The 14,076-nt window shown below is 42.5% G+C and overlaps 1 protein-coding gene across 1 annotated transcript; it reads right to left on the bottom strand.

The window, feature by feature from the left end:
• Window positions 1-765: 765 nt before the first annotated feature.
• Window positions 766-12,228, bottom strand: al (aristaless related homeobox). The gene is made up of 5 exons (XM_018002642.2): window positions 11,783-12,228; window positions 3,475-3,820; window positions 2,447-2,492; window positions 1,559-1,821; window positions 766-1,498 (listed from the first exon to the last, which is right to left on the bottom strand). Exons 2-5 carry the CDS (start codon window positions 3,777-3,779, stop codon window positions 925-927), a joined length of 1,188 nt encoding a protein of 395 aa, XP_017858131.1. The 5' UTR covers window positions 3,780-3,820; window positions 11,783-12,228; the 3' UTR covers window positions 766-924.
• Window positions 12,229-14,076: the final 1,848 nt, after the last annotated feature.

The raw sequence follows: 14,076 nt of genomic DNA on the forward strand, positions 1-14,076 counted from the left end.
AAAATAAAATATGATAAATTGTGTTATGTTCGTCGCCTAAGTCTTTTGATATCGAAAAATGTACTATCGATCTATATTCTAACATTATTATTTTCAACATTTAGATTTCCATTCCAATTAAATAGGAAAAAATTTGCTGTGCACAGAGGAAGTTCGTTGCCTAAGTCTTTCGATTTTGCAAACATGACTTTTTGATTTTTTAGTAGCTGGAACATATACTAGACAATGGCATACCGCTTGTTCAGCTCTTTTACAGGGTATACAAAGAAAGATTCACAAACAAGAGAAATCGCTAAGCGGCGTTCGACATTCGTTTTTCGATTCATTCGATACCTACGTTTCATTGGGCTGGCTCTCATTAACATACTTAATTTGTTTCTAATTTATTCATAAATTTATATTTGTAGCACCCGCCCGGCCTGTATTTTTGTTTCTCTTTGTATTCTCTCCCTCTCTCTCTCTCTCTCCCGCTCACTGTCTTTATTTTTGGCCAGCGCTGATTTATGTACAGTCCGCTGATTAATGGCAGCTGACCTGGCTGGTAGCTGTTTGCCCGGTTGTGAATCAGTTGTTGGCTCTGTTAGCGCTCGCTCCTAAGTAGGTGTTGTTACGCACATTAGGGCCAGGCCATTTGTGATGCCCGGCTTAAATACAATTTGTTGGGCATTAACTGATTTTGATGAAACACTAAAAATAGAGAGGAAGAAAGAGATAGAGAGAGACAGAGCGAAAGAGATAAAAATAGTAAGAGATGGAGGGAGAGGATTTATTTCTGTGTATATCACAAACACTTTGACGTCTGTGCTTGATTTTATTAATGGAAAATCCGTGAATTCTTTTACAAACATAAGATGCAAGGTCCGTTTTCGAATAACTTAAGGGCTTAGAACTACAGTTAACCAATTGAATTATATTGCTGCTTGGCTAGCTAACCACATCGCCACTGTGGCCATTCTGCCGCAGCAGCTCCAGCTTGAGTTCGTGCTCGCGCGCTTTAAGCCGCAGCGCAGCTATGGACGAGGTGCGTCGATCCTCGGGCGGCGTGGCGGATCGTGTTGGCTGCGCCAGCTGCCGTTGCGGTGAGTGCGAATGCGAATGCGTATGTGAATGCGAGTGCGAGTGCGCGTGAGCCAAGGTCAGGGCGACAGGCGCCGTTTGTGTGGGCGAGCCGGCGGGCGGCGCCTGATGCGTCAGCGAGATGCCAACTAGCTGCTGTGGCGACAGCTGCGCCGGCGGTGGGGGCGGTTGCTGCGAGGGCGTCACTGGCGCCGACTGCGACAGCTGCGAGCTGGGCGAGTTGGGCGGCGAGGCCATCATATGATTGTTGGGCGAATGCATATCAGGCGAGCCCACCAGCATCGGCGGCTTGGCGGCCAGGGTGGGCATGGGCGGCGCACGGCTATGCGGCACAGCCGTCATATTGGCCAGCAGCGACTGAAAGGAGCTCGAGGGCGAATACATCGATGCCATGCCCGGCGGCAGCATGTGCGGCGGTGCACTGCAAAGGGCGAACGTTAAGCTAACAGAAATAAAAGGCTACGCTGTGCAAATAACTTACCGCTGGAACTGATTGAAGTAGCCGGATGGTATCATTGGAGCCGCCGACAAGTGCGGATAGCGAAAGGCGGCCAAATTGGCGGGCGAATCGAATGGCTTACGCAGCTGGAAGCCCAAATGGGTAAACGGATTGGGCGGCAGGGCGGCACCCACCACAGTTTGCATGCTCGCCGCGCCGCTGGGCAGATACGGATTGTATGGATGTGACTGAGGTCCAACCTTCTCCTGCTTGCGCCACTTGGCGCGCCGATTCTGGAACCAGACCTGCAACAACAACAACAACAACCACCGGAGGAGGGAAGAGTTGAGACTGAGTTGAGTTATGTGTTTCATGCAGGCTACTGTGTCCTGCCAGCTTCTGTGGCAGTCAATTAATGGGCGTGACTATTGAAAACGCCCATTTAATTAGTTTTTAACATAACAATCTGAATTCGTGTCGAGAACGGTGGCTGATTGCAGCCAGTACCAGTCACCGTCACAGTCCAAGTTGGAGCTGAAGTCGAAGCTGAAGTCTGAAGTGGATGCTGGACTTTTGAGCGTGTGTGAGTCCCTTTGGGACCTGCTCTGGCAATTACCGCTAGAAAATGTTCGTAAGCAAATAATGTTGTTTAGCATGAGCGGTAATTAAAAACCAGATCAAAGCCATGCCCCAAAACCGGATCAGCTCCCATAATGACTGGCACTAAAATTGGTTAGCAAGTGAATTTCCCCAATCCCATGCCCTAATCTATGGTGCTTGGGCGCTGGGCGTTTTCGGTCTAGAAGTGTTTTCATTAGGGTCGACATGCTCCATTATTTTTCAATTTTCAACATTGTTAACTCCGTTTGAAGCACGCGAATTGAACTAAACCGCACAATTGTTTAGGCGATTAGGGTGCTGGGCTTTTACCTGAATCCGCGCCTCGGTTAATCCAATTTTCATCGCCAGCTCTTCCCTGTAAGGAGTGGAGAAAAAAAAACATGATTTACAAACGATTAAGCATGAGAAGGTTTACGGCTTTCATACACAAAAACAATCAAGTATCATGTTATTCAATTAATTTTAATGCTCAAGTAATGGGGTTATTAAGAGAAATTATCTGCAATTGGGAACACCGGAATTTGTCTTGTCTTATTATATTGCAATAGAAATTAATCCACTTTGATTCAGATTCTAAGGGACTGACTTTAAGCAGATTTATCAAACAATTGCCTAACAGAAGCTAAACAAAAGATTAACTTAACCTCTCTCTTCAATTCTCATTATATGTTAACTAGCCAAAGCCTAAGCTTTACTAACGCCTCTAGTCTCATTTCTATTACAGTTAATTAGACAACTGTTGCCGCTCTATGTGATTCTCATACCAATCAATCTGGGTAAGTGTAAACACTCTGATTTAGTTGATTAATTAATAGTGAAGCATTTAAACTGGTTGCATTAATGAAATGTAAACTCGCCGACTGTCTACAAAAAGTTGCTGTAATTGTTGTTATTACAATTTCCTTTTTTTTTATTTTTGTAGTTTTATTTATTTATTTTTTATTTTGTGCAATTCCCATTAGCGTTTGGCTGTAGACGGTTCTGGTTGTTTGGCCGGTCAGTTAGAGGCGGGCCTCTAATTTATGGCAATTATTATAGCAGTTTTTACATATCTTGTTACATTTCTGCATGTTAATTGAATTTGCTTGTACCCTAGGGGATCTCAATTGGCACTGATTTGAAAGATCTGTGGAGCGTAATTCGAAACCCAGCTCCAAATAGCTTGGGCTCAACTCACAAGGGGGTCATATCATATGCATGTCATAGGCGTATTCACCATATACATCAGGCGTATAAAAGCCACATTAAACTTTCGATGCTGCAAACTCACTAGAGAATCGATTTATGTAAATTTCGTTTATTTTCTTTTATCTTTGGTCATTATGCTTCACACTCACCTCGTAAATACGTCGGGGTAATGGGTGCGCGAGAAGGCCTTCTCCAGCTCCTCCAGCTGAAAGCTGGTGAATGTGGTTCTATACCTGCGCTGCTTGCGCTTGGGCGCATATTCGTCCGCCTCGCAGTCGCTGTTGGGGTCCGAGATGGGGCTGTTGGTGCCGCCGCTGGCGCCGCTAGGCACCGCACCAGAAGCTGAGACCGCGGCTGATGCCACACCACGTTCGGCCACGGCATCCGGATGTGGGTGTGCTAGCTTGGCTTCTTGCGGTAGTTCCTCCAGCTTGACCTCCTCCGATATGCCCATAATCCAAAAGCCAGCAAGTCGGCCAAGTTACCAGCGGGCAGCTGCGCATGGCACATAGGCGGAGGGTCGAGAGAGTAAAAAAATGTACAGCAAATTAGTCTCACATTAGAAGCTCGTAATTCAATCATAACTAAACATGTAATTATCGTACACTTTATTACGCCAATTTCTATAATTTTCAATAGCCATGAAGGCTCCAAGTAGACGCAAAGGTTAGTTGCGGTTTCGCTTTGCTTTCAATAATTACACTAGACAGCAGACAAATTGAGCACTTGATAGGTGGCGTAGTTATAGTATCGAACTAAAGTGCAAATCAAACTATAAATTCTCTTAAAATCATTGAGACAACGGTATTTAGTTGAAAATAGCATGGCAACACAGTAAAGTTACGCTTGCAGCTAGTTGTCTCTTTCTTTCTCTCTCGCTTTCTCTGCCTGTCGGTCACTGGATTTCAAGGCCTTCTCTCTTTCCCTCATATACTCTCGTTCCGATCTCTTCCACTTACAGATCATCTCTGTACCCCTGACTCTCTCTCTCTCTCTCTCTCTATCTCTATCTCAATCTCGCTGCCTAAGACACACTTTTCTCTATTGTGAGTGTACATTGCAAATGCTCTCTGATTCTTTTTCTCTATATCTGCCTCTATCTTTTTCTGTATCAATCCCTCCTCTCTGTCTTTTTCTTTCTCTCAATATATATTGCAATACTAAATTAAATGAAAAGTCAATTTACGCTTGATATTAGCAAGTAAATTTTCAGACCACCTTCTCTCTCTCTCTCTCTCTCTCTCTCTCTCTCTCTCTCTATCGTTCAATCTCTCTCCTTCTTTCTCTTTCTCCCTCTCTTTCTATTCATAGCTTGATTTAATTTAGCATTTATATATATTTGTATTGTATATCCATACATATTCAAAAAGCTTCCATTACCCTGTTATATAGTGTTGTTAGTGGCTGCGCTGTATTGTGGTCTAGCCGCGTGCCTTATGATCGTGGTCTGAGCAACAGCAACAGCAGCAGCAGCAACAGCTGTAGCAGCTGCTCAGTCAATGCAAATCGATGGCATCAGCCGTCAGACTTTAGTCAGCCAGACAAACACTTGGGCACATCGAACTCAGCTGATCTATCATCAACACGTTTTCGCGAGCTGCGTTTATTTTGCTGGCCATTTCATGTGCAGATCGTTTGGAATTTTAATTAAATTGGGCGGCAACTTCATTTTCATCATCATCAGCGGCTGGCAGAGCAACCGCAACCGGAGTTGGTTTGGCTACCCGCTGGTCAGTTGACCAGTTGACCAGTGGATCAGATCAATACCTGCATATCAGGTGGCAGGGTTGGGTTGAATTTCCTCATACGGCATTTTGTTAATTTTCAACATTTTTGTTAATTTCATGTTTTGCTAATTAATATACAATGTGCCCTAATGACAATTAAATAAATGGTTAGCTCCAAATTGGAAAATGTCATGCCGCACTGTCTCCAAGTTTTAAGACTTCACTACTTCGGACTTTTCATTTTTTGTTTTTCTGTTTTCAATGTTGTTGTTTTTTTTTTTTTTTTTCTTTTTTCTCTCTCTTCACTCTGTTGTCCATGCCGGGTGCTTCAATGGCTGCTTGATTGATGGCCCCGTCCTTATGTTGGCGTTGTCTTCGCTGCTACCGTTGACATTTCGCCTCGGCCCTGGCTGAATACATATATCAAAATTGTCCAAATACCTTGTTAAATGGCAAATTAGTGTGCTTCTGATTGATTTAGTTGCATTCTTGCGACGAATGAAGTTGCAACCGCTGCTGCAGACAACAAACATCATCATCATCAACAACAACAACAACAGCTAATACATCATTAATGGGCACAACACAATTATCATTGTCCACTGTGTTGCCATGTCATTCCTTGTGGCAACTTGCAAGTAAGGGCATTCCCACTTTTTTAGGTAATTTGTCAAGACAGTAGAATAGAATTATAGAGGTCGATCATTCTATCATCTAACAATAGGCAAGTAAATAATCGAAGTTATGAAGAAAAAAGCACATAAATTCTAAATTTAATTGTAATTGTATTTCAGTTCGATTATTCTCAATTATCGATAGGTAAGCAAGCTATCGAAGTTGTCCAGAAAAATTCACATAAAATCTAGAAAACTATTCGATTCGCTTGTAATGATTTTAGGCTTAAAAGAAGTATTTTTTATTACTTATAAATTTTACTATTGGTAAATGCTAAGATGCCAATAAAATCGATAATTATCGAACGACAAGTCATTAATCTCAACGTATAATTATAATTAAATAATTAAAACAATTTAATTACTGATATTTATGAGAAATTCATTCCATTTCATTTTTAACTAATAAAATGTTACCTATGCCAATACCCATTTATATAAAAAGTTGATTTATCTGTGGTATTAGCATTTGCATAAATTATCGCAGCACTAAATACATTTGATTTCTGCTCTCAGCTTCAATCGGATTTCCCTTGCCATTCAGTTTGCAGTTGATTTAACTCGTTTTTTGCTGCATTGTTAGAGCAGTCGATATTCGCTATGGGCTCCCAATTCGAGTTTTTATTCGTGTAGTTATTTTTGTACACACATACATCCGTCAGTTCATAACTCATTTCTCATCATTAATAACTTTTATTATGATTCGCACTGTCAGTTTTCAATGTTGTTAACAAATTCCGCGCATTGACAGCTGACAAACTTAATTTGTGTAAGACTCGGCTGCAAATTATTAAATTAGTTGTACGAATTGCAATTATGCTCACGATGAAGAAGGAGAGTGAAGTAGAGGGAGGCACAGCAAGGGAGGGAGAGTGTGAGCGAGTGAGAGAGTAGTGGAGGTAGTTAGAAGCAATGCCAACCCCCACATACTCACCTGTCTAATCACACAACATCAAGATCATAAAATAGTGCTGATTAATTCATTGCATGCGAACTGTATCTCAGACTACTGTGTGTAGATGCAGTGCCAGTACAGTAGATACTCGGCTCAACAAAAAAAAAAAAAAAAAAAAAGGAAAAAAAAGAAAAAACGCTGAAGTGTTCGGTCGGTTCGCTGAGTTATGTGGGGAATGTGTGCCGTTTGGCTTTGTTGTCGTACCGCCTTATAATTGTAAACGCGTTACGACTTTATTATTGGAGGATGGAACTGGAACTGGAACTGGGATTTTAGCTGGGATTGCAAGTGGGGCTGGGCAGGAGCCGAAGGAGGCAGTTGATCCAAACAAACATCAAAGTCTTTCGGGCTGATTGACGCCGGTAATTAAAAAACTTTTCAGTCAAACTGTCAACCCACTCGAGCGTCTGCACGTATTAGCTCTTGGCCATGTTTTGTGGTATTTGGTGCTCATGGCTTTATTTACGAGCTTGGCCAGAACTAATCAAGTTAGCGCTGCGCAGCTGCAGATAGTGCGATTTCCCACTATGGTCAATTGGCCATAGCCTTGTTGAGCGTTTCAGGCGGGCCGGGGGCCTTGGCTTGTCGTGCCTAACTGTTTGACATACTGTGGCGACTGTCTTGCTTAGGGCTCACATGCTAATCAAGTCAAGCGCCAGTCGCAGGACTGAGTTTTCCAGTCTGCAGTCTCAGTCTTTCGTACTCAGTCACTCAGAGTGTCAGTCACTCTGTCTATCAGTCAGTCCGTCAGTCAGTCAGACTGCAGCAGCAGCAGCTGCTGCTGCTTCTTCTTCTTCGTCTTCAACGTCATCATGCTGGCCAGACTTGTTTGCGGTTGCTTGTTTCGTTTAGAGATAAGCTCCATTAGTGTCTGGAAATTATTTAAGAGCAACTTTTGCTGCCAACATTGAGAGAGCTGCGTGTGGGTTTCCAAGTTCATGATGCTCTGTGCGGCAAGTGGAAAAGAGGCATATTGGTTTTGTATCTTATTATTCAACGACTTGGGTATCTTGCGTACTCGTTGAGGTATACGTAGGGAAGTATTCCCCCAAGTAACTCGCCAACTTTGATTTCATATTGAGCAGAGCATTGGGCAACCTCATACACCCGACTGCAACACGCTTTGTTGTTTTATATATGCACTTTATTTCTGCTGCCCTCCGACAAGTGCAGAAATTAAGAAATTAATTCCTAATAACAACCTGGCGTACTCTATATGTTGCGGTACAGCAGCACAGTTCCATAGGGTCCTCCTGCTGTCATCTCGATAAGCATCAATGTTTTGCTCTGTTCTCGCATCCATTCGCTTCCCCTCAAATGCCTCCTGCGCCCTGCCCATCTGCCTGCTGTGCTGAGCCATGTCGCTTGGTGTCGTTTTTATGGCTGCACTTTTGTGTTCCACGCTCCTGATGCGGTGGACTGCAACTGGGACTCGCATATTTCATTAAATGGAGAGCAAGGTAAGGCGAGGCGAGGCGAGGCAAGGCAAGGCGAGCCGAGACGAGACAAGTCGCTCGAGTCGATCGACTACAGGTAGAGCAGCCCAAACAGAAGCTCATTTCTGGCATTTTGTTAATGCGTCTGCCCGGTCCACTTGGCTCGCTCTGGTATCTGCTGCAGCTTATTTATGGGTTTACATTAGGCTAAACCACTTTAGTCACACTTTGATGATCAGCATTGTAATACCCTCTCGGGCAGCCAACTGATAATGGCGAGCTTTTTGGGTGGCGCCTGCTCGAAAAGCTCAAGCTCATCATATTAATAAAGGTGTGTGGTCCAGTCGCCCTCAAATGAAGTTGATGGATTAGAGATGCACAAAGAGAGAGGCAACCCACCTGCTTTGTCTTTCATTTTACATACTTGATAAAGTCAATTATTAATTTCACATAAGCGCAGACAAGCGACAATTTCGTGAGTCACCCAAAAAACATAAAAACGATAGCCAGCGCAGAGGCCAGAGGCGAAGAGGGACTGTGTAGCCAGGGCACAGGCTGCACCTGAGCTGCTGCTGCGGCTGCGGCTGCGGCTGTTGCTGCTTGTGTTGGCGCCGGCTTTGGACGCGCCAGGTGCGATAAGGCAGCATTCTTCTTGTGCCCCAGACGCCGGCAGAGAGTCACAATGCCATCGGTACCTTATGGACCTCTAATGCACACACACACACACATACACACACACACATACACATATATATATTCACAATTATAATTAGTTTATTCATATCCTGTGTCGAAGCCTCAGCAACCTCATTTGTTGATGGGGCAATCTTAATTCAATTTACTGCTTATCAACAAAATTCTGACCGACTCATGTATACTCTTACAAGAACCAAAAAATATGTTGGACAAAAAAGTTTAGATTTTTTGTTTGTTTTAAAGTCTACGACATTCAAGCAATTACTACAACAACAATTACAAATCGTCACTGCTCAATCTTTTCACTTTAGTTGATATGCTTTGTACTCTACTAATCAGTTTTCCCTATGGTCACTTTAAGTTTCCTTAAATATGAAATCTAATTTAATTTCGGATATTTTCATTATATACAGAAATATTTAGTAAAATTTCTTTCTGGTAGCCATGGGAGCCTTTAAGTTAAATTTATGGTAGTAAAATATATCAAAATTCAGTTAAGAGTATTTGTTTCTCGTTGAAGCATGTGCAGGTTTTCCCTTTCTTGTCTTTCTTTGCGCCTTGGCCACCCTAATGGCTGAGTTGTTGACGGTAGCCAAAGGTAGTCGTCGACGCAGGTTCCGAGCCGTGACTCAGGTCCAGACGTACCGAGCTGTTGATGTGGATGATGCGAGACCAATTACTCATAAAATGCATGTTAAAAACGTTGACCAAGGAGCTGGACGAAGCGAGCAGCGAGCGAGTGAGTGAGAGGCAGGGGGCAGGCGGCATGAAGCTGTGTAGTCGAACAACTGTTGTTCGACGCCTGGCGCTGACTTTCTGTTTTGTTGTTGTTGCTGGCCAAGCTTAGTGATGCTGAGACAGCGTCAGCGACTGAGACTGAGACTTGGACTTGAGCCAGGGCGACTTGGTGCATCCGTGTTTCCGCCCTTTGTCATTGTCTTGTACGTTTTGATAAGCGACGGAGAGCAATTTGGGAACGCGTCTGAGGTTGATATTTCATGCATGTTTGCATGTTCCATTTGGGACCGGACTCTGGATTTGGATTTGGCTTGAATTAATGAAGCATATACGCATAGCTCTCAATGAGCTGGGTTCGAGCCTTGGCGCCAACTGTTATCGCCGCCCAAAAGCCGAGCGTGGGCGTAAACCATGCCGCGTTGTGTTGCATACTTGTCTAGTCAACGCCTCTTTGGTAGCGCTTTCGACAACTGGAATTGGGAAATGTGATCATACCCAGTACGAAGTTTGATAGATAGCAGCCACTGTATCTATTAGATACGAACTGCAGAGAGCGAGACTGAGACGCTATCTGTGGACAAGTTTTAATTGTGTGTTGGCCTAATTGAATTGAGCTGCAAATATGTCGAATACCATTTTGGCATCGAAACATATTTTAATTTACCCAAAATCGAAAGAAACAAAACAATCTATCTAATTAGATGTGAAGATCTGTGGAGGCACTCGTTATCTCCTGCTGATGCTTGCTCAGAGATAGGGCAGCCAGTTCGATTTGCGTCACAGCTAAACGAAATTGAAAATTGGTTATGACAAGTCACATGCGCATTATTATTAATTAAATCAGAGCTAAGAAGTTGATCGATTATCGCCAGGAAACCGAAACTCTTCAATACGGAAAGAAACGGAACGGTGCGAAACGGAAGGGAAATACGAATTGACGTGACGTTGATATGACTGACTGGGACTTATCTGAACGCTAGTATTGTACTAGTATTACCCGACTGACCCAAGCATATCTCGAGTCCATACCGATATTTCAACGAGCTTTTTGACATGATTATCTCGGCGAGATAAGCGTGGGCAGTTAATTTCATTTATTTGGTAGGTGTACACATATGTACGAGTGGAAATTTCATTGCTTTGATTAGCGAACACTTTGAAAACATCACAATGACAAAACGTGATTTATTTACCATCGGCTCAGACGCTGACAATATTTTGTACTCTTTTAATGGTGTTTAATTAAAGCCAATCAGCGATAAGCCCATCGACCTATCAGCATGTGGCATAGCCCATAAATACACCTAGACTATGCAGCTAATGAAAAATAATGAATAATAATAATATTCTGTCGATTGCTTCGGCCAGTTAAGCTCCGTGCTCGTACAAGGCGATATGATATGTCCAAGTGAATTAATCAAATTTAATGATATTTAATTTACGTTTTCTTAGTTAAATTTTGGAATGAGCCAGCGTACGAGCTGCTTGGCGATTGTTGATAGCCGATTACTCGACTTGGGCAATATGTGATGGTATCGGGTCGTGACGACAATTAGGTCATCTTTAAGACAAACACTGAGCTGAGCTGATTGCATCATTGAATATTATATAGAGCGAACAAATAGAGGTAGATAGAGCGGAGGATAGAGAGGAGGGAAAGGGTGCGTTTCAAGTGTCTCTGATTAGAAGATCAGATACCTATAATACGAGCAACTGATGGGAGTATTTTATTTTAGGACCTATTACGAAATATTTAGAAACTTTCCTAATATTTGAATAATATAATTGAAAATCTCAGTTGGCTTGTGAATGGAGGAATTCATTAATTTCCAGAGCAATATCAGAGTTTATATTCAATGATATTTTATTCATTTTCCTTCATAAATTGGGTAAAGTTGTGGAAAAATTCTTGTATTATTTTTGTTTATATCTATTCTATTGATGCTGTGCTCCTCTATAAAAAATATATAATATGAAGTCAGTATGGAATTTCGTTAGTCGAGTATTAAAAATTGCGAAATTAGGTGGAAAATTGACAGAATCCTCAGACCCGCAGAAAGATCCAAAAGATAATGCCTAAAGAACAACAAATCGGTGAAAATTATCTCAATTTGAGAAAAGTTAAATGTATTAACATCCAATTTATTTCTTAAAATTAAAATTAATCAGTTTTGAAATCTTTAAACTATTTATTATTTAGAGTTATTTAACATTTAGAGTAGCTAACTCACCTTCTATTATAAATTTTTATATATTTAAATTTTAAATATTTGATTTCTCTGCTGTGATCTTTGGACGCCTTTTGCAATCTTGATGGTTTATTTATTTATTTATTTTGTGTTAAGGTATTTAATAATTCAAAGCACACTATCCAAGAGAAGTTGCCGACGGTCTTTGCACAGAAGCCCTGCTCCAATTGTTGTCAAGTCCACGGCTAAGCAGCACTCCAACTAGATTTTATATTGCATTTAATCACGTAACAAGATCTTAAATTTCGGCTATTGTTAAGGCACTTTTCCGTACACTCACACATACGCACACATACACACACAAGCATGCAGGCACACACGTAGAAGAACTGCGGCTGAAACACACTCGGGTTAAGCGCGACGACGGCTTCTGATGACCGGGCTCCGTCAGTGCCGCAAGCGAACTACACAAAGAGCAGGCGGCTGGCAGTGAGGCCGGTACCGAAAAATAATTCAGGTGGGCCGCAGACGCCAACAACCGGTTGTCGTGCTTATGGAGCAGTCGCTGCCAGCTGCTGGCACATGTGCTGAAGCGAGAGAGCGCGATGCACGATCGTCGCAGGCGAGATCGCAATGAACGATCGATTGCTGAGGCAGGTGTCGGGCTGGCAGGTGAGCAGCGCAACAGCGCTCCGCCTCGCTCACTCGCTACTTCGCACACTCTCTCTCACTCGCACTGCACTAGTGCAGAGTGCGGGCGAGCGAGAGAGCGCATGCTGCTGTAGCTGCCAATGAGCATTGACCTATGAGAGCAGCCGGCTCTCTGTCGCTCAAATAATGGCGGCTAACCGGCCGCTGCCGGCTTTGTAATGATGTAAAGCTCGCTCTTCAACCCTACCTCTCTTGCTCTCTATTCCTCTCTCTCTCTCTCTCTCTCTCTCTCTCTCTCCCATTCTTTGTGTATGTGTGTGTGGAGTGGCACGTAATTGAATAAGTCTCGCACAAAGTGCAATAAATTTGATTAGCAAAATGGAAATTTATTTCCCTGACTTTTGTTTGCTTTCGCATACGTTTTCCATCGATGCATTCGCCTGGCTTTGCTGCTTTTTTCTTTCTTTTCGCTTGGCTTTGTTGTTGCGGCTCATAAATTAAATAATTTAGCTATCACGCATATGCTGAGAATTGCTGTTGTTGTTGTGTTGGATAGTGTTAAGGGCCTCGTAAATGACTTTGTTGGTTTATTGAATCCAACTGCGAGACGACTGTCAAGAGCCTTAATTGCTTGATATGGTTAGGCGTTAGAGTTAGAGTGAGACGAAACGGAAGGGAGCACGATGGGAGGGTGCTAAAAGAATAGTATATACATATACACTTATTCAGCTTCATATAGGTAATTTTTCTCTTAGCACCCTCCCATCATTCTCCCTTCCCATAAAAACAAGCATGTATATATTATAAATGGTAATTGAGTTATTCCAGTTAACAATGTAAAGAAGATGCATAATTCGTGCGATATTTAACATTTGCTTATTATCTTTGATCTTAAATGATTTTATATTCAATTATTAGTTTAGAATTGTTACTCTAATTATAGGTCTTATCTTAGATTACTCTAATGAAAAATTTATTATTTTCAGATCAACTCTTTACTTTTAAAATTTTTTCCTCAAGCCAAAATTGGTTTGTCTTTATCCCTGTTAGCTATACTTTCCACTCAAAGTCAGTGAACTGTCTTTAACTTTGTTTAACGTTTATGTTATATGTAAGTGCTTCATAAGAAAGCCTTCTACGTATAAATTGAATTCAATTTACTAGAGTTATAAATAGGCCTTCCTCTCGTATGATTATTTTTTTGCTAACCATTTGTAAGCATTCCATGCCAAGCTAACTACTTCATTAAACCTCGTCCCAGCTTCAGGCACAGTCAGCTCCATTTAACTGCAGAGTCCCTCCTCATCCGCCTGCACCCCGACTGTCCCTGCTCTAGCTGCAGTCGTATGGCCCGGCAATAAATAAAGTGTTAATGGCAATTGCATACAAATAGTTTGGTGTTGCCATTATATGGACATTATAGGTATAATACCATTGTCGGGGGCCCATAACAAGAAGTAAACAATGCGACGCAGCAGTCGCTGCACTTTGAGCCAATTTCACGCTTCATTTACAGGCGAAATGCAAACAAAAGGCCAGCCGACTAGTCGACCATTCCGGCCGGGTCCGAACTTAAGTTCGGGTTCAATGTACAGCAGGTCGTCTGGGGACGCTATCTGAGAGTCGCTCGGCTAGCGGTACGGCTTTCACGTCCCCATGTGGCCGTGTCAATCAGCTCGTCGCGC

This window comes from Drosophila arizonae, chromosome 3 (genome assembly GCF_054131065.1).
Source record: "Drosophila arizonae isolate 15081-1271.41 chromosome 3, UAZ_ARI_1.0, whole genome shotgun sequence".
Lineage (NCBI taxonomy): Eukaryota > Metazoa > Arthropoda > Insecta > Diptera > Drosophilidae > Drosophila > Drosophila arizonae.